The following is a 25,589-nucleotide window of genomic DNA, read 5'->3' as shown; positions in this document are numbered from 1 at the left end:
ATAACAGAAAGACTGCTCAACATGTAAGCTTTTGGCCAGAAGGCCTTTTTCTGAAATAGACAACACACACACACACACACACACACACACACACACACACACACACACACACAAAACCACTGTCTCTGGCTGCCGGGCCCAGACTGCAAGCAACTGTGCATAATGGGAGAAGCAATCTGAGTAGTAAAGTAAGGAACATACAGGGACAAGGTGGACAGAGTGTAGGGCAGCTAGGTACAGACGGGAGGCTAGACAGTTGGTGTGTGTGTGTGGGGGGGGGGGGGGGGTGCTGGAAAAGGAATAAAAACATTGTGGGTATGCTTGTGGAATAGAAGGCTGTGGAGAGGGAACATTGAAGGGTATAAATGAGTGAAGGCCAATGACTAATAAAGGTTGACAACAGGAGCGTTATGGGAATGTCGTATGTATTCCAGGTAGAGTTCCCACCTTCACAATTCAGAAAAGCTGGTATTCTTAGGAAGGATCCAGATGGACCATGCTGTGAAGAAGTCATAAAAATGAAGAATGTTGTGTTTGGCAGCATGCTGAGCAACTGGTTAGTGCAGCTGTTTCTTGGCCACAGTCTGTTGGTGGCCATTCTTGCTGACAGACAGCTTTGTTAGTTGCCATGCTGATGTAGGATGAAGCACAGTGGCTGCAGCTTATACTCCAGCCAGGATTTTCCATTGCTTAAGCATTAATTTTGTGGACATGCACTCAACACTAGCCACAAAGAAAACATCATAAATAAACAGTTAATAACAAAGGTGGCCTACTCAGTAGAAGCTTCTCATTGCACTCTATTCAATTTTGGTATCAGAATTTACAAAGTACCAGTTTCATGCCATTTGTGTCTTTATTATAGGCTAAGTAAACAATTAATTAATCAAGAAAACACTCTATAAACTGTATATATAATATGTGGATAAAGGTGGTGGTTCAGCGGATAACACGCTGTGTTCATTTTAAGTGTCTGCGTGTAGGAATCAGAGTTCTGACACTCTTGCCTAAGTAACAAAAATTAAAACATGCTATAATACTGTCTGCAAAACAGATGTGGAAGTGTGACCTTCAGTAATGATAGCTGGAGACCATTGTACAGAGCAGTCGAAGCATTTATGAGATATTGATTTACAGGTGTTTGTGTAATATTGTTCAGATACAATGTCAATGTAACTTCCATAGATTTTGCAGCCAAATTGTTAATAAAATGACAGTACATGTGCCTCAATGTTGTGATCACTATGATATGCACAGATTTGTATGTAATACCACAATTCTGTGATTTTCTAAGTGATTTTGAAGTATTTGATTTTGAAGTATTTGACTTGGCCATCAAAAGCTGAATGCTGCACACACATCCTCAGAGGCCTGGGAAATTCACTCGTTACCTGCCTGTGCCTGCTTGCTCCACTGGTGACCACGGCCACTGACACCTTGCCATAGTGGACATTAACTCACATCCTGAATTAAAATCCAAACCTCTGTGTGGTGTCTCACAGAATGAGAGCACATAATACTGTTGAGGGTGACCATTCTGTTGTGATGTGCTATTCAAGCTAAAGGAAGGAATGAATATCAAGTCAGTGATGAGGCCATTCAAGAAAGAGTACTAGCTCACTTTGGACAAGGATGAGGAAGAAAACTAATGTCTTTTTTGAAAGTGCCATCTTGTCATTTGAAATAATTAAATTATGAAAAGCACAAAAAATCTAAATTTGGCTAGTTTATGTTGGTATTTGAGACCCACTCTTTCCAAATGGAGACCAGTGTCTTAACCACCATATCACTTCATTTCATTTGGTGATATCAAGAGAAGTATGCTACTTATCTGCTGGGTTACGCCCTTTCCCTTTTCTCATCATCAAAACAATATGACATTGCACTCTATATGCATCCATCACGGTCATCTGCACTGAATGGTTATGCTTATGTTACTTGATGTGTAAGTGACCAGAATGTCATCAACTAAAAATTCTTGGATCAGGCTGTGAGCCTCGAAAACGTACACAATCTGTCTCAGCTCAGAGGATAGATATGAGGCTAATCTTGTAGTTATCTGTGCTCAGTTCTTTTTCTCATAATGGACAGATTAAACTATGGAGATTTTAATAACTTGAATACATAGTATTAATGTCCCACAATAATATTTATTTAATATTTCATTATGAAGTGTCTTTCAGCTTCTTAGGCCATTGTCAGATAACTTAATACTAAACAGACATTCCACACAACTTCAGCGAGAATTCATATTGTACAAAGACTATTGTACAAAGATATGTGACATTTGAAGACTATATCATACAAAATACAGGCATACTGTAATGCCTAAAGAGACTCTCAACAAATAAATCTTATATTGCAATATATTCAAATATTAAAACTGTATGAATGTATAAGAAAAATATGTCAGGCAAGTGAATAATGGTACAGGCCACTATGTGGTATGGACAAACTTGTAAATGTGTTGAAGTACCTGAAAAAATGGTGAGAAGGGAAAGAAGCCTATGGAATGTGGATGTGGAACAGTTATAACACGCTTATTATCTCATGGTGAGAGAAATAATAACTGGCTGCTGCCATTTTAGTAAGGGTAAGTGATGGAATTGTTTTGTCATTAAGGACCAGGTCAGTATTCTTTCATTACATTTTTATGATCCAGACACTTGGTATCCTACTCCAGCTACATTGTTTTATAAGTTTTATTTTTCAAGGACAAATCCACAAAGTCAGCTATTCACATTCTGGACTTTATGCATTTTGAGATATTAAATACCTTAAGTTTTATTGGGGGTAAGACTGACTTATGGGAGAAAGTCATTCTGTCTATGGTTGTTATTAGTACACAAATGAATAAATCAAATAATAAACTTTTTAAAGGAACAAGTATAGTGAAAACAGCTAAGAGTGACATAAATACAATTTCCAATGGTAGCAGTGTTATGAGTAAACAATTCAACAAAAGATTGAGACCTACAGCTATAGCTGTATAAGTAAAATTTTCCTAAAGGTCGTTCAGGCATGCACCAGTCATATTTACATCATATTTTTTCCCTTTTGCAGAGCCAGGCAGCTGGGCCATCCTGAGAATGCAACAGAACTACGTGCACTGAGTAGTAGGGAATCAGAGATTGAATAAAATACTATTTGATATCTCCTTCAGTGCAGAATGCCACAAAAAAGAGATACTTGGATTATCTGCTGGATAAGATTCTAGCAGATGTCCTGCCACTAGCACAATACAGTGTGTACCATAGTGTAGGTATGTGCAGGATGCAAGTGATAATAAAGTGAACAGGTTTGAAACATTTTTATGATGTTTCAGAGGAGCATCACAGCTTATCTGGACATGAAAGAACAGAACTCATTCAAATGTTTGTATGTTTTCATGATGATGCAATCTTTTTTATTTGTTTGTGAAGTGAGTCATAGAGATAATGTAACTGTCACAGTCAGCTATATTTATTTTTAACTGCTACAATATTTTAAAATAAGTTTAACTTTATCATAATTGCGTACATTTTCATACTCTTGTGAAATTTATTCTAGGGTCTTCAGAATATTGTCTGAGTGGTGGATAATGTATCCCATTTTTAATACACTGTTAAAGAAAATGATTGTAGTGTACAAACTAAAGATCTTTCATATTGTTTGCATATAAATATTTTTAAATGACCTTATAAATTTCTTTTAAATTTTTTGCCCTAGATTTATATATATATTTCTCATGACGAAGAAATAATTAGACTGTACAAAATGTGAATAAATTATTAAACTTTTTCTAACATGTGTAGTTCTTCATTTGTAATTAAATGTATAGTATTGCAGTTTCATTAATTTTCAACTCTGCATTGGAAAAATTGTGACAGGTGCTGGAATGCCAGATTTCTGTTTAATTTCAATTTTGAATTTAGAATTTGATGAAGAACTTTCAAAATATTCTGATCATTAATAGAATACCACTGCTTTAAATCCTTAATATCCTCCTTTCAAGACACTGTCCATTCTGTTCAACTGCTCTTCCAAGTCCTTTGCTGTCTCTGACAGAATTACAATGTCATCGGCAAACCTCAAAGTTTTTACTTCTTCTCCATGAATTTTAATACCTACTCCAAATTTTTCTTTTGTTTCCTTTACTGATTGCTCAATATAGAGATTGAATAACATCGGGGAGAGGCTACAACCCTGTCTCACTCCTTTCCCAACCACTGCTTCCCTTTCATGCCCCTCGACTCCTATAACTGCCATCTGGTTTCTGTACAAATTGTAAATAGCCTTTCGCTCCCTGTATTTTACCCCTGCCACCTTCAGAATTTGAAAGAGAGTATTCCAGTTAACATTGTCAAAAGCTTTCTCTAAGTCTACAAATGCTAGAAACGTAGATTTGCCTTTTCTTAATCTTTCTTCTAAGATAAGTCATAAGGTTAGTATTGCCTCACGTGTTCCAACATTTCTACGGAATCCAAACTGATCTTCCCCGAGGTCGGCTTCTACCAGTTTTTCCATTCGTCTGTAAATAATTCGTGTTAGCATTTTGCAGCTGTGACTTATCAAACTGATAGTTCGGTAATTTTTACATCTGTCAACACCTGCTTTCTTTGGGATTGGAATTATTATATTCTTCTTGAAGTCTGAGGGTATTTCGCCTGTCTCATACATCTTGCTCACCATATGGTAGAGTTTTGTCATGACTGGCTCTCCCAAGGCCATCAGTAGTTCTAATGGAATGTTGTCTACTCCCGGGGCCTTGTTTCGACTCAGGTCTTTCAGTGCTCTGTCAAACTCTTCACGCAGTATCTTATCTCCCATTTTGTCTTCGTCTACATCCTCTTCCATTTCCATAATATTGTCCTCAAGTACATCGCCCTTGTATAAACCCTCTATATACTCCTTCCACCTTTCTGCCTTCCCTTCTTTGCTTAGAACTGGGTTGCCATCTGAGCTCTTGATATGCATACAAGTGGTTCTCTTCTCTCCAAAGGTCTCTTTAATTTTCCTGTAGGCAGTATCTATCTTACCCCTAGTGAGACAAGCCTCTATATCCTTACATTTGTCCTCTAGCCATCCTTGCTTAGCCATTTTGCACTTCCTGTCGATCTCATTTTTGAGACGTTTGTATTCCTTTTTGCCTGCTTCATTCACTGCATTTTTATATTTTCTCCTTTCATCAATTAAATTCAATATTTCTTCTGTTACCCAAGGATTTCTATTAGCCCTCGCCTTTTTACCTACTTGATCGTCTGCTGCCTTCACTACTTCATCCCTCAGAGCTACCCATTCTTCTTCTACTGTATTTCTTTCCCCCATTCCTGTCAATTGTTCCCTTATGCTCTCCCTGAAACTCTCTACAACCTCTGGCTCTTTCAGTTTATCCAGGTCCCATCTCCTCAAATTCCCACCTTTTTGCAGTTTCTTCAGTTTCAATCTGCAGTTCATAACCAATAGATTGTGGTCAGAATCCACATCTGCTCCTGGAAATGTCTTACAATTTAAAACCTGGTTCCTAAATCTCTGTCTTACCATTATATAATCTATCTGATACCTTTTAGTATCTCCAGGATTCTACCAGGTATACAACCTTCTTTTATGATTCTTGAACCAAGTGTTAGCTATAATTAAGTTATGCTCTGTGCAAAATTCTACAAAGTGGCTTCCTCTTCCAATTCTTCCCCCCCCCCCCCCCCCCCCAATCCATATTCACCAACTATGTTTCCTTCTCTCCCTTTTCCTACTGACGAATTCCAGTCACCCATGACTATTAGATTTTCGTCTCCCTTCACTACCTGAATAATTTCTTTTATCTCGTCATACATTTCTTCAATTTCTTCATCATCTGCAGAGCTAGTTGGCATATAAACTTGTACTACTGTAGTAGGCATGGGCTTTGTGTCTATCTTGGCCACAATAATGCGTTCACTATGCTGCTTGTAGTAGCTAACCCGCACTCCTATTTTTTTATTCATTATGAAACCTACTCCTGCATTACCCCTATTTGATTTTGTATTTATAACCCTGTATTCACCTGACCAAAAGTCTTGTTCCTCCTGCCACCGAACTTCACTAATTCCCACTATATCTGACTTTAACCTATCCATTTCCCTTTTTAAATTTTCTAACCTACCTGCCCGATTAAGGGATCTGACATTCCATGCTCCGATCCGTAGAACGCCAGTTTTCTTTCTCCTGATAATGACGTCCCCTTGAGTAGTCCCCGCCCGGAGATCCGAATGGGGGACTATTTTACCTCCGGAATATTTTACCCAAGAGGACACCATCATCATTTAATCATACAGTAAAGCTGCATGTCCTCGGGAAAAATTACGGCTTGTAAGCAACTAAGATATAAAAATCCAGGGTGAGAAAAGCAATTGAAACACAAACACTTTCCCATAAAACATTTGCATTCAAAATATTTCAGACTTGTGAAATATTTCACAGTAATATTTTCATAAATTGCATAGATTTTAGTTTATAAAAGTGCCTTTCCAGTAATTCTTACACTATTATGGAAAGGTAAGTGTTAAAAAAACACTATTTAATACTTAACTTGAAGACAGCAGTACATTGCTTTCATTGTTTACTTTCAATGAACCTCACAATCTGCAATATTGTCCCCAGAACCGATTGTGCCCCCTGGTTTTGAATCAAGTGGAGGGCTTGAATCAGAGAATGCTAAGGTTGTCTGACAAACTAGGCTGGGGCTTCTTAGGCTTGTGCCACAGGGTTGATAACTACAACATCCACCTAAATGGGTCAGGTGTGCAATACACATTAGAAGCTGCTGCACAGATAGCTCACTGTGTATGGTGTAGACACAAGAGTTTTTTAGATTAAGCAGCTCACCATTCAGTCCAGATAACAATAGCTGTAGGAGATCCATAAGTGTCAGTGTAATATCCAAAAGAATGCCTCCCACAAGTGAGAGTACTACAACTGTAGGTGTAAACTGCCAAAGCATCCACAATAAAGTGCCCGAGTTTGAAGCACTCCTAAAAATCTGTGAAGCTTACGTTTTACTAGTTACAGAAAACTTGAAGTTGACAGCAGTGAGATTTTTGAGGGAAATTTAAGTGTATCTTGAAAAGACAGGGTAATTGGAGATGGAGGTGGTTTATTTGTGCAGTAGACAAGAAACTCAAATCCACCAAGATAGAAACTGAAGCTGATGTGAGATTTTTTGGCAAGACTCAGTGTCAGAGGAGTGCATAAAACAATAAATAGATCCTTCTGTTGACCACCAAGCTCACCTCCAGCTGTAACTGAAAACTGCAGGAAAAACCTGTTTGCTTCTACATAAATTCCCAAATGAAACTATAATCATTGGAGGAGAGTTTGAATATTCAACTATCAGTTAGGATAATTCAGTATTGTTAATGGTGGGCATGACAAGATACCCTGTGAAATATTAGTAAATACCCATAGAGAAAACTACCTAGAACAGATAGTTTGGGACCCCACTCATGATGGAAATTTGTTAGATCTAATGGCAAGAAATATACCTGACCTCTATGTGAATGTCCACATCAAAGCCAGTATCTGTGACCAAGAGACAACAATGGTTACCAAAGTACGAAGGACAACTAAAACGAGTAGACAGAATTATATGTTCACTAAACTAGATAAAGAAGCAATGAGGATATAAGATGAACATCAACAAAAGCAAAACGAGGATAATGGAATGTAGTCAAATTAAATCGGGTGATGCTGAGGGGATTAGATTAGGAAATGAGACACTTAAAGTAGTAAAGGAGTTTTGCTATTTAGGGAGTAAAATAACTGATGATGGTCGAAGTAGAGAGGATATAAAATGTAGACTGGCAATGGCAAGGAAATCGTTTCTGAAGAAGAGAAATTTGTTAACATCGAGTATAGATTTAAGTGTCAGGAAGTCGTTTCTGAAAGTATTTGTATGGAGTGTAGCCATGTATGGAAGTGAAACATGGACGATAACCAGTTTGGACAAGAAGAGAATAGAAGCTTTCGAAATGTGGTGCTACAGAAGAATGCTGAAGATAAGGTGGGTAGATCACATAACTAATGAGGAGGTATTGAATAGGATTGGGGAGAAGAGAAGTTTGTGGCACAACTTGACTAGAAGAAGGGATCGGTTGGTAGGACATGTTTTGAGGCATCAAGGGATCACAAATTTAGCATTGGAGGGCAGCGTGCAGGGTAAAAATCGTAGAGGGAGACCAAGAGATCAATACACTAAGCAGATTCAGAAGGATGTAGGTTGCAGTAGGTACTGGGAGATGAAGAAGCTTGCACAGGATAGAGTAGCATGGAGAGCTGCATCAAACCAGTCTCAGGACTGAAGACCACAACAACAACAACAGCGTCATTTCTCAATGAGGAACTTGAAACTTCTAGCTCAGGACAGGAACATGTAGAGCAATTGTGACTCAGGTTTAAAAGAACTGTTGAGCATGCACTGGATAGATATGAACCCAGTATAACAGTTCATGATGAGAAGGACTAGCCACTGTTAAGAAACTTCTAAAGAAACAGAACTGCTGCCTAATAGGTGTAAAACAAAGAAATAATAGGTCTATTGATAGATGCTGAATGAAATATATTTGGCTACCAAGAGAGCAATGAGTCAAGATTTCAATGACTACTATAGCAGAATAGTGTTAAATGATCTTTCACAAAACTCAAAGAAATTATGGCTATATGTAAAGATTGTTAATGACATCAAAGTTAGCCTCCAGTCACTCACAGATGAGACAGGGTCTGGAAAAGAGAGAGAGAGAGAGAGAGAGAGAATCCTCATGCCACAGAAAAGACGAGTGAAATAAGTACTAGTGTCAGTGGTAATGAGAAACATTTCAACTCATTAGAACTGAACAGACAAAGGTTTCAGCTTGTTATCAAGGATGTGATCGTATGGGGTATCAAGGCAAAAGTTGTGACTGGAGGATGCAGCAAGTTATCTGGGATAGAGATGCATTGACAGATGTATAAGTAACTTCAGGTGTGTCCCAGGGAAGTGTGTCGGGACCCTTGCTGTTTGCGGTGTAAATGGTTTCACAGAAAACATTAATAGTAATTTTGGGCTTTTCACAGATGATGAGATCATGTAGAAAGTCTCGGTTTGAAAATGGAAGTAAACCAAGAAATCGTCAAGCTTCAGATTATTTAACAGCCTAAAATCAATCATAAAATCAAAGGTAATGTCAACAAAAGCTAAAACAAAGGCAGATAACACACTAACTGCCCCAGTTCTGTTATGTGCCCAGAAATGCTGAGTACCACCAATAGTGATATAGAACAGCTGGTGGTGTTTGAAAGAAACATCATGAGTAGATCTTGGGCCAGTAAAGGAAGAAAAATAAAAATAATGAAGAAATACATGCTATGATGAACCAGCTGTATTGTACAAAAAGCAAAAGTTAAATGACTGCAATGGGCTGGACTTGTTGTGAGGATCATATACAATGGTATTTCAAAAGTTGTGTAGAAAGTGGGGCCAGAGAGAAAGTGTGACCAGGGAAGATCTAGAACAAGATAAGACTACAGAAAGACTAGCACAACTAGGTTTCACAGGAAATTAGATGGAAGCTGCAGGGTACAAGTTCTGCTGGAGGCAATTTGGAGTTTTTAAGATCAGCTCTTGATCTGCGAAATCCCCAAACGCTGTTTAAGTAAGTAAGAATTATAGGGAATTTTGTAACAATTTTATTTTGTCAAAGCCCCTTTATTTTCCAACCTTTTCATTCCATACATGCCTACATTATTTCTTGTTGTTGTTGTGGTCTTCAGCCCAGAGACTGGTTTGATGCAGCTCTCCATGCTACTCTATATTGTGCAAGCTTCTTTGTCTCCGATAACTACTGCAACTTACATCCTTCTGAATCTGCTTAGTTTATTCATCTCTTGCTCTCCCTCTACAATTTTTACCCTCCATGCTTCCCTTCAGTACTAAATTGGTGATCCATTGATGCCACAGAATGTGTCCTACCAACCGATCGCTTCTTGTAGTCAAGTTGCGCCACAGATTCCTCTTCTACTCATTTCAGTTCAGGACCTCCTCTTTAGTTACCTGATCTACCCATATAATCTTCAGCATTCTTCTGTAGCACCACCTTTTGAAAGCTTCTATTCTCTTCTTGTCTAAACAATTTATCGTCCTTATTTCACTTCCATACATAGCAGCAGTCCAACAAATACTTTCCGAAAACTCTTCCTGACACTTAAATCTATTCTTGATGTTAACAAGCCGGCCGCGGTGGTCTAGCGGTTCTGGCGCTGCAGTCCGGAACCGCGGGACTGCTACGGTCGCAGGTTCGAATCCTGCCTCGGGCATGGGTGTGTGTGATGTCCTTAGGTTAGTTAGGTTTAAGTAGTTCTAAGTTCTAGGGGACTTATGACCTAAGATGTTGAGTCCCATAGTGCTCAGAGCCATTTGAACCATTTTTTTTATGTTAACAAATATCTCTTCTTCAGAAATGCTTTCCTTGCCATAGCCAGTCTACATTTTAGATCCTCTCTACTTTGACCATCCTCAGTTATTTTGCTGCCCAAATAACAAGACTCATTTACTACTTTAAGTGTCTCATTTCCTAATCTAATTCTCTCAGCATCACCTGATTTAATTTGACTACATTCCCTTATCCTTGTTTTCCTTTTGTTGATGTTTATCTCATATCCTCCCTTGAAGACACTATCTATTCCGTTCAACTGCTCTTCCAGGTCCTTTGCTGTCTCTGACAGAATTACAATGTTATCGGCAAACCTCAAAGTTTTTATTTCTTCTCCATGGATTTTAGTTCCTATTCCAAATTTTCTTTTGTTTCTTTGACTGCTTGTTCAATATACAGATTGAATAACATCGGGGATAGGGTACAACCCTGTCTCACTCCCTTCTCAACCAATTGCTTCCCTTTCATCCACCTCGACTCTTATAACTGCCATCTGGTTTCTGCACAAATTGTTAATAGCCTTTTGCTCTCTGTATTCTACCCCTGCCACCTTCAGAATTTGAAAGAGAGTATCCATGTCAACATTAAAAACCTGTTTTCTAAGTCTCCGTCTTACCATTAGATAACCTATCTGAAACCTTCCCATGTCTCCAGGCCTCTTTCGCATGTACAACCCTCTTTCATGATTCTTGACCCAAGTGTTAGCTGTGATTCGGGAGGATGATGGTACACATCCCCATCTGACCAGGTTTTTTGTAATTTCCCTAAATTGCTTGAGAGGACATGGCTGATTTCTTTCCCCATCCTTCCTTAATTTGAGTTTGTGCTCTATCTCTAATGGCCTTGTCATCACCAGGACATTAAACTCTAATTTTCCTTCCCTTGACTTTACCCACATCAGTCAGAACTACTTACATTTGTTGTATGTCATTTTCATTTTTGAATGTTTTCCATTCCTGTTCTCCCTTGCATTCCATCACAAGATAGTCAACTTTTCCAACCTTAGCATTAACAATTTTCTCAACAACTTCCACATTCTTTATATCTATTTGATGAGTCTGGAAAATCATTTTGCTATTATCATTATCAGAATAGGTTAGCACTACTTCCATTAATTCACAATGACAGGAATCAACAACAGCTTCCATTTGCTCATTACAATATTTTTGCAACTTCATTTTCATTAAGCAACCTATCACTGCTGTAAGATATTAATTTAGATTCAAAATTTTCTTGTACATCTTCAATTTTCTTGTCTAAGCAAATTTTTACAAATCTATTTTATTGTCAAATCATTAACACCACTGCTTGACCAAAATTTAAGTTACTAATGTCAGTTACTTTGGTCTAATTTGCACTAAACTACTAATGTCACTAAAATTTTGGTCAATTTTACACTTAAGCAATTGATGTCACTTTTATGACTACTAATTTTCTGGTTGATTTCCCTCACTTCTAATGTCAACTGTACAAAAATTTCACTGATTTTTAATAGTAGCCTACTGCTGTTACCATCAGCCACTTCATTATTTTCTTAATGCTCATTATCTCTTTCCTGTTTGAATTTACTTTTGATTATTACCTCTACATTACTTTCCTCGATACTAGTATCAAAGTATTTTATTGGTGATACCCTAGACGTTCCTTGGTTTTAAATACCACTTGTTTAACTTCATTATTTCCTGCTCCTTCAGCTCTGTCATGAAACAACTTTCTGCATCTTTGTCACTCTTTTTGGCATTAGTTATTAAACACTTAGTGAGAGTAAATACTTTTACCTTACTTCCAGTTACCCCACTTGTTGCTTCATCTTATTTTTTCTCATTGTGCTGGGCTGATATGTTGGCAGGCTTCTCATGGATTGACATAATTAAATAGACAGCTGTCTCCAAAGATTCCATTGTCTGATATCTTTCAAATATGGCAGCTATCAGCTATATCCTCAACTTTCCGTTGGCTGGTATCTCTCTGGGTTTTCAGCTGAGATCCTTGTTTTGTACAGTTCATCCATTATATAATTTGAGAAACAGGATGCCTAAACCATGGAATCCCCCTCAGATGGCCTAACTGTAAAGATTCCTTTCTCTGGATCCCACCCTCCTTTCATAAAGACCTACACCTTCTAGGATTCTGCCAATCCCTGGCCCTTACAAACCTGGTACTGTAAAAACGTGTCCATCACACAGGCATCCTAGAACCAACTTGCCCCTCTGCAAGATACTACTACTCTGCAATCCCTACTCCATACATCACATCTCTGAAACTGAATCCCTTGCTCTCCAGCAGCTGGAGAAACATTCCAGACACCACCTCCATACATTATTCAACCTGCTGAAATCCTGCTGCTGCCTCAGGGCACCATTATCCAACCCCTATCATACCCACAGTGTTCCTCCTCATCCACCCCTCATAGTAGTTAAATGATGCCTAGCTGACCTTTCCAACTTGCCATATCCCCAAAAACTCCCTATCAACACCCCACCAAATCCAGAGCCAAAACAGTCCCATAACACTGTTATTAATCTTTCCACCAAAACACTCAGCTCCTATCCTATCCCATCCAAAGAATTCATCTTTAGGTCTACACCCAAATTTAACCATGCTAGACTTGTCAGAGTCCTACTCTCCTTCTGCCGATGCCTCCAATGGATGCAGTTTTTGGCTGCCAGTCCCTCCAACCAAACCCACCCTAATTTCAACATTGAACCCTGCCTCTTTCAGTTCGTCCCACCATCCAACCATGATCCTACCCCCTCCCACCTAAACACCCACTGATTACCTTCCTAGAATTCGTTACCTACAATTGAGCCTTATCATCCTTCCCCAGGTCCCTTCTCCAGAACACCAACCTTTCAGCACAAGTAAAAACAGCCATACACAACCTCAAAACAAATCCTGACCTAATCGTCATACCTGCAGACAAATGTTCCACCACTGTTGCTATGAATCGCAGTGGCTACCTGGCGGAAGGCCTCCACCAATTGTCCGACTCCTCCACCTATAAACTTTGCAAGAGTGATCCCATCTCAGAAGTCCAAAAAAAGTTCCAATCCCTGCTTAAAGCCTTAGTTCCTTTCCAGTTCCTCAAAATCCCAACAATCCTGGATGCCCCATTGTGGCTGATTACTGTGCTCCCACAGCAAGAATTTTGGTACTCATTGACCAACACTTACAACCAATTGCCTGTAATCTAGCCTCCCATGTCAAAGACACCAACCAGTTCCTTCACCAATTCTCCACCATCACCACCCCTTTACCTCCCGGATCCCTACTCGTTGCTGTTGATGCCAGCACTGCAACTGGTAGGCGTGCCTTGTCCCCCCCACCCCCAACAACTCCACTCCCCTCACCGTCCTACAGTTAACACACTGTACAAGAACACACCATAAGCAGGTGAAGCCGTGGTTGCAGTGACTTGGGATGTTACAACGGTGGTGCATTTTGAATTCATGCCTAAAGGTAGCACAATAATCGAAGGGTATTGCGAAACCATCAGAAAACTGAAAGCACGAATTGTGAGTGTTCGCCCACATGTAGAGCGCCCTGTCCTTCAGCGTCACAATGCCAAACCACACATGAGCGCTGCGATGTCTGCAAAAGTTCGATGCCTTGGATTCACTGGCCAATTTTCATACGTTTCCAGAAATTAAAGGACACCTTCGGGAAGTTCACTTTGATAGTGATGAAGCGCTGCAAGCAGAGGTGAGATTGTGACTCTGTCTAAGAAGTTGATTAGATTAGATTAGATTAGATTAATACTAGTTCCATGGATCATGAATACGATATTTCGTAATGATGTGGAACGAGTCGAATTTTCCAATACATGACATAATTAGGTTAATTTAACAACATACTTAAGTTAATATAACAACTTTATTTTTTTGTGTTTTTTGTTTTTCTTTATTTTTTATTTTTATTTTTTTAATATTTTTTTCTTTTTTTTCTTAATTTATATCTAAAAATTCCTCTATGGAGTAGAAGGAGTTGTCATTCAGAAATTCTTTTAATTTCTTCTTAAATACTTGTTGGTTATCTGTCAGACTTTTGATACTATTTGGTAAGTGACCAAAGACTTTAGTGCCAGTATAATTCACCCCTTTCTGTGCCAAAGTTAGATTTAATCTTGAATAGTGAAGATCATCCTTTCTCCTAGTATTGTAGTTATGCACACTGCTATTACTTTTGAATTGGGTTTGGTTGTTAATAACAAATTTCATAAGAGAGTATATATACTGAGAAGCTACTGTGAATATCCCTAGATCCTTAAATAAATGTCTGCAGGATGATCTTGGGTGGACTCCAGCTATTATTCTGATTACACGCTTTTGTGCAATAAATACTTTATTCCTCAGTGATGAATTACCCCAAAATATGATGCCATATGAAAGCAATGAGTGAAAATAGGCGTAGTAAGCTAATTTACTAAGATGTTTATCACCAAAATTTGCAATGACCCTTATTGCATAAGTAGCTGAACTCAAACGTTTCAGCAGATCATCAATGTGTTTCTTCCAATTTAATCTCTCATCAATGGACACACCTAAAAATTTGGAATATTCTACCTTAGCTATATGCTTCTGATTAAGGTCTATATTTATTAATGGCGTCATACCATTCACTGTACGGAACTGTATGTACTGTGTCTTATCAAAATTCAGTGAGAGTCCATTTACAAGGAACCACTTAGTAATTTTCTGAAAGACAGTATTGACAATTTCATCAGTTAATTCTTGTTTGTCAGGTGTGATTACTATACTTGTATCATCAGCAAAGAGAACTAACTTTGCCTCTTCATGAATATAGAATGGCAAGTCATTAATATATAATAAGAACAACAAAGGACCCAAGACTGACCCTTGTGGAACCCCATTCTTGATAGTTCCCCAGTTTGAGGAATGTGCTGATCTTTGCATGTTATGAGAACTACTTATTTCAACTTTCTGCACTCTTCCAGTTAGGTACGAATTAAACCATTTGTGCACTGTCCCACTCATGCCACAATACTTGAGCTTGTCTAGCAGAATTTCATGATTTACACAATCAAAAGCCTTTGAGAGATCACAAAAAATCCCAATGGGTGGTGTTCGGTTATTCAGATCATTCAAAATTTTACTGGTGAAAGCATATATGGCATTTTCTGTTGAAAAACCTTTCTGAAAACCAAACTGACATTTTGTTAGTACTTCATTTTTACAGATATGTGAAGCTACTCTTGAATACATTACTTTCTCAAAAATTTTGGATAAAGCTGTTAGAAGGGAGATTGGACGGTAATTGTTGACATCAGATCTATCCCCCTTTTTATGCAAAGGTATAACAATAGCATATTTCAGTCTATCAGGGAAAATGCCCTGTTCCAGAGAGCTATTACACAGGTGGCTGAGAATCTTACTTATCTGTTGAGAACAAGCTTTTAGTATTTTGCTGGAAATGCCATCAATTCCATGTGAGTTTTTGCTTTTAAGCAAGTTTATTATTTTCCTAATTTCAAAGGGAGAAGTGGGTGAGATTTCAATTGTATCAAATTGCATAGGTATGGCCTCTTCCATTAACAGCCTAGCATCTTCTAATGAACACCTGGATCCTACTATATCCACAACATTTAGAAAATGATTATTAAAAATATTTTCAACTTCTGACTTTTTGTTCGTAAAGTTTTCATTCAATTTGATGGTAATACTGTCTTCCTCTGCTCTTGGTTGACCTGTTTCTCTTTTAATAATATTCCAAATTGTTTTAATTTTATTATCAGAGTTGCTGATTTCAGACATGATACACATACTCCTGGATTTTTTAATAACTTTTCTTAATATAACACAGTAGTTTTTATAATTTTTGATAGTTTCTGGGTCACTACTCTTTCTTGCTGTCAGATACATTTCCCTTTTGCGGTTACAAGATATTTTTATACCCTTAGTAAGCCATGGTTTCTTACAAGGTTTCTTACGAGTATATTTAACTATTTTCTTGGGGAAGCAGTTTTCAAATGCATTTACAAAAATGTCATGAAATAAATTATATTTTAAATTGGCATCAGGTTCACGGTACACCTCATCCCAGTCTAACTGCTGTAGGCTTTCCCTGAAATTTGCAATTGTTAAATCGTTGACTGAACGTACCACTTTGGAGGACTGTTTAGTATTGCTGAATGGAGCTATGTCATATATTGTAACTAGCTGTGCACCATGATCAGAAAGACCATTCTCAACAGGCTGAGCATTTATCTGGTTAAACTTATCTTGGTCTATAAAGAAGTTATCTATCAGTGAGCTGCTATCCTTTACCACCCGAGTAGGAAAATCAATAACGGGTGTCAAATTGAAAGAACCGAGTAATACTTCAAGGTCATTTTTCCTATTACCCTCCTTCAGAGAATCTACATTGAAGTCCCCACAAATAATAATTTGCTTCCCCCTGTCTGACAGATAGCACAACAAGGAGTCCAAATTTTTCAGAAATAGATGAAAATTTCCTGATGGGGACCTATATACAGTTACAATTATAAATGTGCCTTTATTTAATTTAAGCTCACAGGCACATGCTTCTATATGTTTCTCTACACAAAACTTTTTTGTTTCTATACTTTTTGCACAATGATAAATTTTGACATATATGGCAACTCCTCCTTTCTCCATATTTTCTCTCATTACATGTGCAGAGAGCTTATATCCACTTACATTTACCTTATCCATATCAGTAACAATGTGATGCTCAGACAGGCATAGTATATCTATTTCATTCTCAGCTTCTAAATCTTCTAAACAAACCAGAAGCTCATCTACTTTATTCTTTAAACTCCCAATATTTTGATGAAATATACTTACATTATTTTTAATTATACCTTTATGAGAACCTTTCCTTATTCTAACATTTGCAGTACTCTCCTGTCTGAGTTTCTCATTGTGCTTAGGCCTAGTTCCTATACCAGTGGTCACACGGTGTTCAGAGAGGCAGATTATGTCAACTGGGTTGGGTGACTTTAATTCATCAATGCAATTACCTAGGACTGAGCTACAACTTGGTGGAAATAAAATTTCTGGTGATTGGTGAAAATTTATAATTGATAGCTGTGATTGGTGATCCAATGTGCTAGAATTGTGCTGTTTAATTTCTTTCCTAAACTGAAGATTTGTTTCAATCCTGACCTCTCGTAGAACTTGACATCTTTCTGTCTTACCTATCCTAAAAAAGGTGCTGCTCCAACACCTGTAACCACTGGTATTTTACCATTCATGGCAGTGCCTCCCCCCCTTAAATTTCCTGCTATTACCCCAGCCAGTTTCCCCTTCCCTTTCCTGTTGAGATGTAGGCCGTGCCTGGTATAGTCCCACCTACTGAGATAATCAACAGGAACCACACCAATATGAGCCCCCGCACCCGACCCAAGCAGCCGTTCCAACTCCAAATTAACTCTCCCAACAGAAGAGTCCAAATGAGGCCGGTCATGACGTCTCAGGACAGATACAAATTCTACACTGGTGTGTCTCGATGCCGACGCAATCTTTACCAGGTCACACTCTATACTGTACCCAGGATCTCTGTCAATGCTGTTCCCTGGCCCTCCCACAATAACCACGGTGTCTTCCCTGGTAAATCCTTTACAGAGTGAACCTAAATCCTCTGTCACCTGATCCAGACTAGCACTTGGTTTGAAAAAATTTGTGACCTGGTATTCTGGTCCTAATTCCTCCTGCAGAAGTTGGCCTACACCTCTGGCATGAGAACTGCCTAACAACAAAACTTTCTTCCTTTTCGATAACTTTCCTACATTCTTTTTCAATTTCCTATTGAAAGTTTGTTGTGTCCTGTCTACACCTACCTCTGCTTGAGGCTCATCAGTTTCTAACTGAAGCAACAGGTCAAACTTATTTTTGACATTCACCACAAAACTGTCAGACTTAGTTCTAGGCTTGTTCCTTCTGCTACCTGTTGCCACTTCCCACCTCTCTTTGCCCTTCTACAGTGACTGCGTCAACAAACTGGTGTCTCGTTGGGAGAAATGAATTCGTCGCCTGAAGGACCATGTTGAGACATAAGTACATAGATATGAACAAAAAGATGTAGGATGTTAATAAAGTTTGATTTATTTAAAGAGCTTCAAGAGTTTTCATACACAAAAATTCGAAGACATTACTTTTCAGCACTCCCTCATAAATATGTACACACATACATTCTCGAGCTATGTGACGTATGGCTTAACCTAAACCCATCAAGGTTCAACTAGATAGTTTGCCATCTCTTGATTCAAGTCATATAAAAGAGGCTACTTATCATATGCTCGCAAAACTCTCCTTTACTCAGCACATTTGTAGGAACTGTTTGGAGGTGGGGAGAGGATAAGGTATGACGGCGAGTTGAGAGGGGAATGCGGGGAGAGTAGGAAGCAAGCATTGGCTGGCGAGAGGAGAGGAGTCGTTGGGGGGGGGGGGGGGGACAAGGCACGCCTACCAGTTGCAGTGCTGGCACTACAAATTGCGCGTCATGCTTACACGAAAGCAGACGAAAGGCGTGGAAGTGAAACTCGCTTTAAATTTTGTTCGTAAACGAAACTGAAATCGTCATGTACATTAAAATCTATATATATATAAATGAATGTATGTATGTTTGTCTACTATGCGCTCACAAACCATTCATCTGATTGCAATGAAACTTTGGTGATTTGTTCTCCGTACACCCACGAAGGTTCCTAGCCGAAAAAAAAGAAGTAAGACACATTCTTGAGGATATATGACGTCATAAACAATGAGATGCCACCGCGGGAAAATACCCAGATTTATTCATCCACTATTTGAGAATGAGAGCATGTGTTTCGAAATAATACAGTACCCATAGGTGTTTCCATACAAAGCAATACGGTAGCAAGGAAAAATGAAATATAAGGTAATTCGGGCGAAATAGAGGGCTCCTTCAAAGTGATCGCGAACAAAATATCTGAAATCGAAACTCACCTTTTCTTGTCAGGATGAGTCTTGGAAAACTGTTTGAATCTTCCAAAGCTACGCATGCTTTGTCCCGTGTATGTTGCAGCTCTCACTGAAGATTTGTAAATGGGGTGAAGCAATTTTTTCTGCTCCCTTTCCCTTCCACAGCATTCAATCACACGCAATATAATTTTGCGAGCATCGCTACGTAATACTGGTTTCCTTCTAACCGTAGGCCTACCGGTAGGGGTTGTTGGCGACTCCCGAGATGGGCCAGCAACGAAGCAGACGACAATGGCTACCTTGTACAACACAGTCAGCTACGTAATGTTGGCAGCAGTCGAAACTGCGTGCCTACCGAAGCCTCCCGACGTTTACCGACTTCTACCGATTCAGGACTAGGGAGAGGTCTGTCATCTAAAAGTTTACACACTGTAAAGCGGTCCTAGAACCGAAGCCTGGTTTAAGCGCGACACTGCATTACCGGTAGAGATGGGTCGAACTCGTTGATTCCCGTGAACTACTTCATTCATTTCACTCTTTGCCGTGAAGCGTTCAAATGAAGTAGTTCGTTCATGAAGTACGGAAGCCTGGCGAAGTTGCCCAGTTCGCCGCTCAGCCGCGGCTGCGCTCGTACAACAAAGCTTCGTAATACTTCATAATTTTACCAACAGATGGCCGAACTATGCAGTAACGTGCACGCAACGTTTTACACTCTTACAGCGTCTGAGTTAACTTAGATAGAGCACGGTCGAAGGGGACAAAGGAAAGATAAACAGAGAAGCCTGGCAGATAAAAAGAAGGTATTACATTTAATGTTGCTCGACATTTTCTCATGAAGCGCCCAAAAAAATCTTTATCTGCCAAATTAAACATTATTTGTTGTATTCATGGACTGAAAACTAGGGCTATCAACGAAATGCAGTCCAATTTTATGTTCCTTTAAAATTTAATCCAAAATAGAATGAGTATGTTTACCACTGTCACAAAGCCTATATACCTACGTTAAGTAATTATTCAGAAGTTTTCCTGTCGATTTTATTTTTGCTGAGAATAATAACCCTCCAGATTCAAAACGTAAAGTGTCACCTGTCGTCATTGGTACGATTTCAGGTAAAATCCCTCTTTCAGTGTTATTAACAAAGCTCTTATTTTCATGTTGGCTGTGCGTGCTCACACAGCCAGCCTCTTCATTTGTATCTTTAATATTCATTTGTCTGCAAGCGCTGCCAACGGTAGGCTACCCGTAGAGGCGAAGCTTAACTGCACAAATAGTCACGGGTAATGTTGTCAGCACTGCAGGAAGCAGCTGACGCTACATTCCCCTCACCCCTCACCTCACCAACCCCTCCTAAACCTATCGTTCCCCACAAACATCGCGCGATTCGTCGACACGCAGTAGAGGGAGGACTGAAGTGAAGGGAGAATAAGTGACGTAGCGTCGATGTAGTGGGAGAGGGAGAGGGGAAGAGAGTGAGTGAAAGAACTAGAAAAAAGTGTGGAGTGTGTTATCTGTGAAGAGTTTGAAGTACCAGTTCATTGAAATTGAGTGGTTAGTTCACACTTCACTGGAGTGAAGCGTTCATTTGAACGACTCATTCACGAGCTCCCCAGGGATGGTCTTGTGGGAGGTGTTACAACCTTATTTTCTATCGACTTGTTTTATTCACTTATCCAGCCACTTGCAAGTTGGTCTACAGCCTAATAAAAAGCAAAGCAAATCTCCGCGTTCTGGCACTGACCCGTCAGTGGGGACAACCGACCGCTCGACATCCCCATTGAAGACTTTCTTCAGATGGAGTCGCTACCTCTCAGTGAAGTAGCTCTTTAATTGGTATCACGAGGCTGAGTGCACCCAGTTCCCGTTCTCCCGCCACGGAAAAATCTAGACAGTGCCAGGACTCGAACCTCCGCACAGCAGCCAAATGCGCTGACCCCCTGAGCTACGAGGCGGTAACAGTCTAATAAGATAGGCTAAATACAGTAAATTGCGTAAAATATTTATTTATTGCACACTTTACCTGTTTTGCTATTTGTGGATAGAGTGGCAGGTCAAGGAGTAAGGTGGCTGTCAATGAAATAGTGTTTACCGAAGGCATTCATACGAACTGAATTCTACTATATCACTTGAATACACCTAATACGTGTTAACTATGTTTTGTGTATGTGGTGTCGGCCAAGTCAAACAAATCGGTATTAAATGCGAGTGGGGCAATTACTGAATTGTATATCGTGTCAGGTCCTTGTCATTTCGTAATGTTTAAACTAGGGTTGATGTATGCTGTTAGAATCAGCCGAACCCTCAAACACTGCACGGTGGGTTCCTGAATACAACGGTTCCCACCAAAAAAGATGTGCCAGGATTAACAGAGACTGTGGATTTCAGTAAATAATGTCGGCTCTCACTTTCCCAAGCACAAATGGAGGCAACTTGTTTACCTCTTGTTTCACAGCTGTCGCCCCGATTGGTTACTTCTGCGCTGGCCTCTGACTCTTAACACGCCTGACAGTGCATAACGAAGTGGCAATGGGCGAGAATTGAGTGCTATTAAAAATGAATTTACTGAACAGTGGTATGCCACTTGATTTTTATTTCTATATGTAGAACCGAAATGTCAAGAAAAAGATTCTGAGAGCTAGACTATTATCGTTACTCATGGTAAACTATCCGGATGCTAATTATTTCTAGTGCACCGCAAAAGCAACAATAAAAAGCCCCACACATTCTTAGAACTCACATGAAATTAATACAAGCTCGCACAAGAACGTCATCTAAGGCAATTTTAGTAAATTATTTTGTCTTAACACTAGATCACTTTTTACACACGTATTCACGTATAGCCTCCTCCAAAAATGATCACAGACGAGTAGTGAGCGTGGCTTCCCACTCAGAGTGCACCTGTGATTGGTCTGTAGTTTTCACCAATGACTATCAACATTAGCAATGACTATCAACATTAGCTGAAAATTGTATTTAGGTTTCAAATGTGGATTGAAAGTTACTGAAATTATTATTAATTAGCTATCAGTGTAAGTAACCGCAGAAGCGTGGTTGGAGATGTATATTAATATCTAAACAGTAAAGATAAATTATGAAAGCCATGCCTAGCAGATGAATCCCTGCTGTCTGTATAGCTTCCATCACGATACAGCTCTCACCATGCTACTGTTCTCACCCTCAGACTATAAGTCGTGTGACGTGATGTGTACGCTTTGTTTCGCTGACATGAATTTTCCTGTACTGAATATTAAAACGTAGCAACAAAATATAATGAAACGTAGGCGGAATTGTTTTATAAATGCCACAACCTCCATAATACTATTAAAATTTTAATTTTTTTACTGCTTTATGTTGATTGCATCAATAGCCCGGGTTTTACAAAGTCTCGCAACATGACTTTATTCTGTATCATTGATGTTATGATTATACGTTTCTATCATTCATGGGTTATTGCTAATGCGATGTCCATTAACACATTGGCAAATTTTTGTGTGATAGTATTTCATTTAATTATAAAGGCGAAGGCAGAGATCATAGAGGCGTCGTCTGACACTCTCACATTGTTGAAATGTCATTATTAGGACATGCGCATGTGCGCCCAGGCGAAAACTGTAACTTTGCATATTCACTCAAATTTATGACTTTCAGTTGTTAGTATAGGTCTTGTTCTACGTGTTCACATTCCTTGTTCATTATGACGTCACTAATCAAAGTCGACTGTGAAAGTACCAGTAGTTAAACGGTACCACAGCGCATGCATTAGGATACAAAACTCACGCTGAAACGTCCATACTTCAGTACCGCAGTAGCAAAATCTCATCTCCAAAACTGATAGACTATTATTACACTGATAAAATTATAGAGAGTACAGTAAACAGTAAGAAGTATTTGTTATCGCCTATTCCAGTTAGGCTTGTTTATCAATGTGGCCTCAGAAATTAAAAAAAAATCGTGCCCGTTTCTAACATGTTTGTTCTGATCGACATTGGAGGATTCGTTCTGTTACACTAACCAATTCATCACCATGGAATGTACACCTTTAAGTGCATGTTCATTTGAGTTTATCGTTGCTGATACCATGGACCCCACAGCTATTTGATGTAGATGTGCAAGAGACGGTAATTTCCTAATACTAAAATTGTAGAACTGCTCAAGCCAGCGTAGTTTAAGGAAGAAGAACATTTTGTTGTATTTATAGTAACCTATGTGATAAGCATCACTGTATGTATTTCACGTAAATATTTCCAACCAAGTTCAAGAAGCTGATTAATAATTACTTATAAGAAACTCCCACGTATAACACAGATTCAAACGTCTGATTACTTATCCATCGAGTTAAAGTGTTAAATAATATTTGACATTAAGCTTTATGGTTGCAGACGCAAAATCCTAGTTATGTTGGGTACATTGGTTTCGGATTGTTCACCGAAAGACTAATGAAAAAAGTCAAAACCAAAACTGGTGAACTGAAAAAGCGTCACATGACAGTTACCTTCCAACACTTTTTTTTTAATCTGTAAACATTTGTGCAACAGATACTGAGAACGATGTACATTTTTCTGAAAACCTGGTTTTCTCCTAAGCTGCGTGTCGTACAATAATATAATTGTGTAAGTATCTTCAGTGGTATATGTAGATAATGTCTGCAAAATTGGTAGGGAGCAGAGTGAGTACTGAAAAAATAGTAAATTAAAACGGCATGGTTGATGCTGAAGAATTACTGGAACAATATCGAACATTTAGTAAGCAATAAAATGATTTCGTTTCATTATTTGGCGGGACTGTAAGCGAGAAAAAATTTATAACAGGTTTGAAATTATGTTTAAACTCGTGAGTGTAGACTGGATAATTTGCGCTCCGTTTTAAGAAAAGCTAGTTTTTCACGAATCTCAATGTTTATGAGGTCTTATCTCTTGAACTGTCTGTCGCACAACAATATGATTTTGTAGGTATATTCAGTGGTATATGTGGATACTGCCTGCTAAATGTGTTGTAAATAGAGCTATTAAAAGAGAAGTAATACACTCCTGGAAATTGAAATAAGAACACCGTGAATTCATTGTCCCAGGAAGGGGAAACTTTATTGACACATTCCTGGGGTCAGATACATCACATGATCACACTGACAGAACCACAGGCACATAGACACAGGCAACAGAGCATGCACAATGTCGGCACTAGTACAGTGTATATCCACCTTTCGCAGCAATGCAGGCTGCTATTCTCCCATGGAGACGATCGTAGAGATGCTGGATGTAGTCCTGTGGAACGGCTTGCCATGCCATTTCCACCTGGCGCCTCAGTTGGACCAGCGTTCGTGCTGGACGTGCAGACCGCGTGAGACGACGCTTCATCCAGTCCCAAACATGCTCAATGGGGGACAGATCCGGAGATCTTGCTGGCCAGGGTAGTTGACTTAACCTTCTAGAGCACGTTGGGTGGCACGGCATACATGCGGACGTGCATTGTCCTGTTGGAACAGCAAGTTCCCTTGCCGGTCTAGGAATGGTAGAACGATGGGTTCGATGACGGTTTGGATGTACCGTGCACTATTCAGTGTCCCCTCGACGATCACCAGTGGTGTACGGCCAGTGTAGGAGATCGCTCCCCACACCATGATGCCGGGTGTTGGCCCTGTGTGCCTCGGTCGTATGCAGTCCTGATTGTGGCGCTCACCCGCACGGCGCCAAACACGCATACGACCATCATTGGCACCAAGGCAGAAGCGACTCTCATCGCTGAAGACGACACGTCTCCATTCGTCCCTCCATTCACGCCTGTCGCGACACCACTGGAGGCGGGCTGCACGATGTTGGGGCGTGAGCGGAAGACGGCCTAACGGTGTGCGGGACCGTAGCCCAGCTTCATGGAGACGGTTGCGAATGGTCCTCGCCGATACCCCAGGAGCAACAGTGTCCCTAATTTGCTGGGAAGTGGCGGTGCGGTCCCCTACGGCACTGCGTAGGATCCTACGGTCTTGGCGTGCATCCGTGCGTCGCTGCGGTCCGGTCCCAGGTCGACGGGCACGTGCACCTTCCGCCGACCACTGGCGACAACATCGATGTACTGTGGAGACCTCACGCCCCACGTGTTGAGCAATTCGGCGGTACGTCCACCCGGCCTCCCGCATGCCCACTATACGCCCTCGCTCAAAGTCCGTCAACTGCACATAACGGTTCACGTCCACGCTGTCGCGGCATGCTACCAGTGTTAAAGACTGCGATGGAGCTCCGTATGCCACGGCAA

General features: G+C 39.7%; 1 protein-coding gene across 1 annotated transcript in view; it reads left to right on the top strand.

Moving 5' to 3' along the window:
• Positions 1 to 3,686, top strand: part of LOC126199085 (protein mesh) — a 272,891-nt gene extending 269,205 nt beyond the window's left edge. The window contains exon 21 of the mRNA XM_049935832.1: positions 3,064 to 3,686. Within this exon, the coding sequence (XP_049791789.1) occupies positions 3,064 to 3,139 (76 nt within the window). The 3' untranslated portion in view covers positions 3,140 to 3,686. The remainder of the gene's footprint in view (positions 1 to 3,063) is intronic.
• Positions 3,687 to 25,589: the final 21,903 nt, after the last annotated feature.

Source organism: Schistocerca nitens, chromosome 8 (genome assembly GCF_023898315.1).
Source record: "Schistocerca nitens isolate TAMUIC-IGC-003100 chromosome 8, iqSchNite1.1, whole genome shotgun sequence".
Classification (NCBI taxonomy): Eukaryota; Metazoa; Arthropoda; class Insecta; order Orthoptera; family Acrididae; genus Schistocerca; species Schistocerca nitens.
Note: the sequence above shows the minus strand (reverse complement) of the source record. Positions and strands in the feature narration are given on the sequence as shown.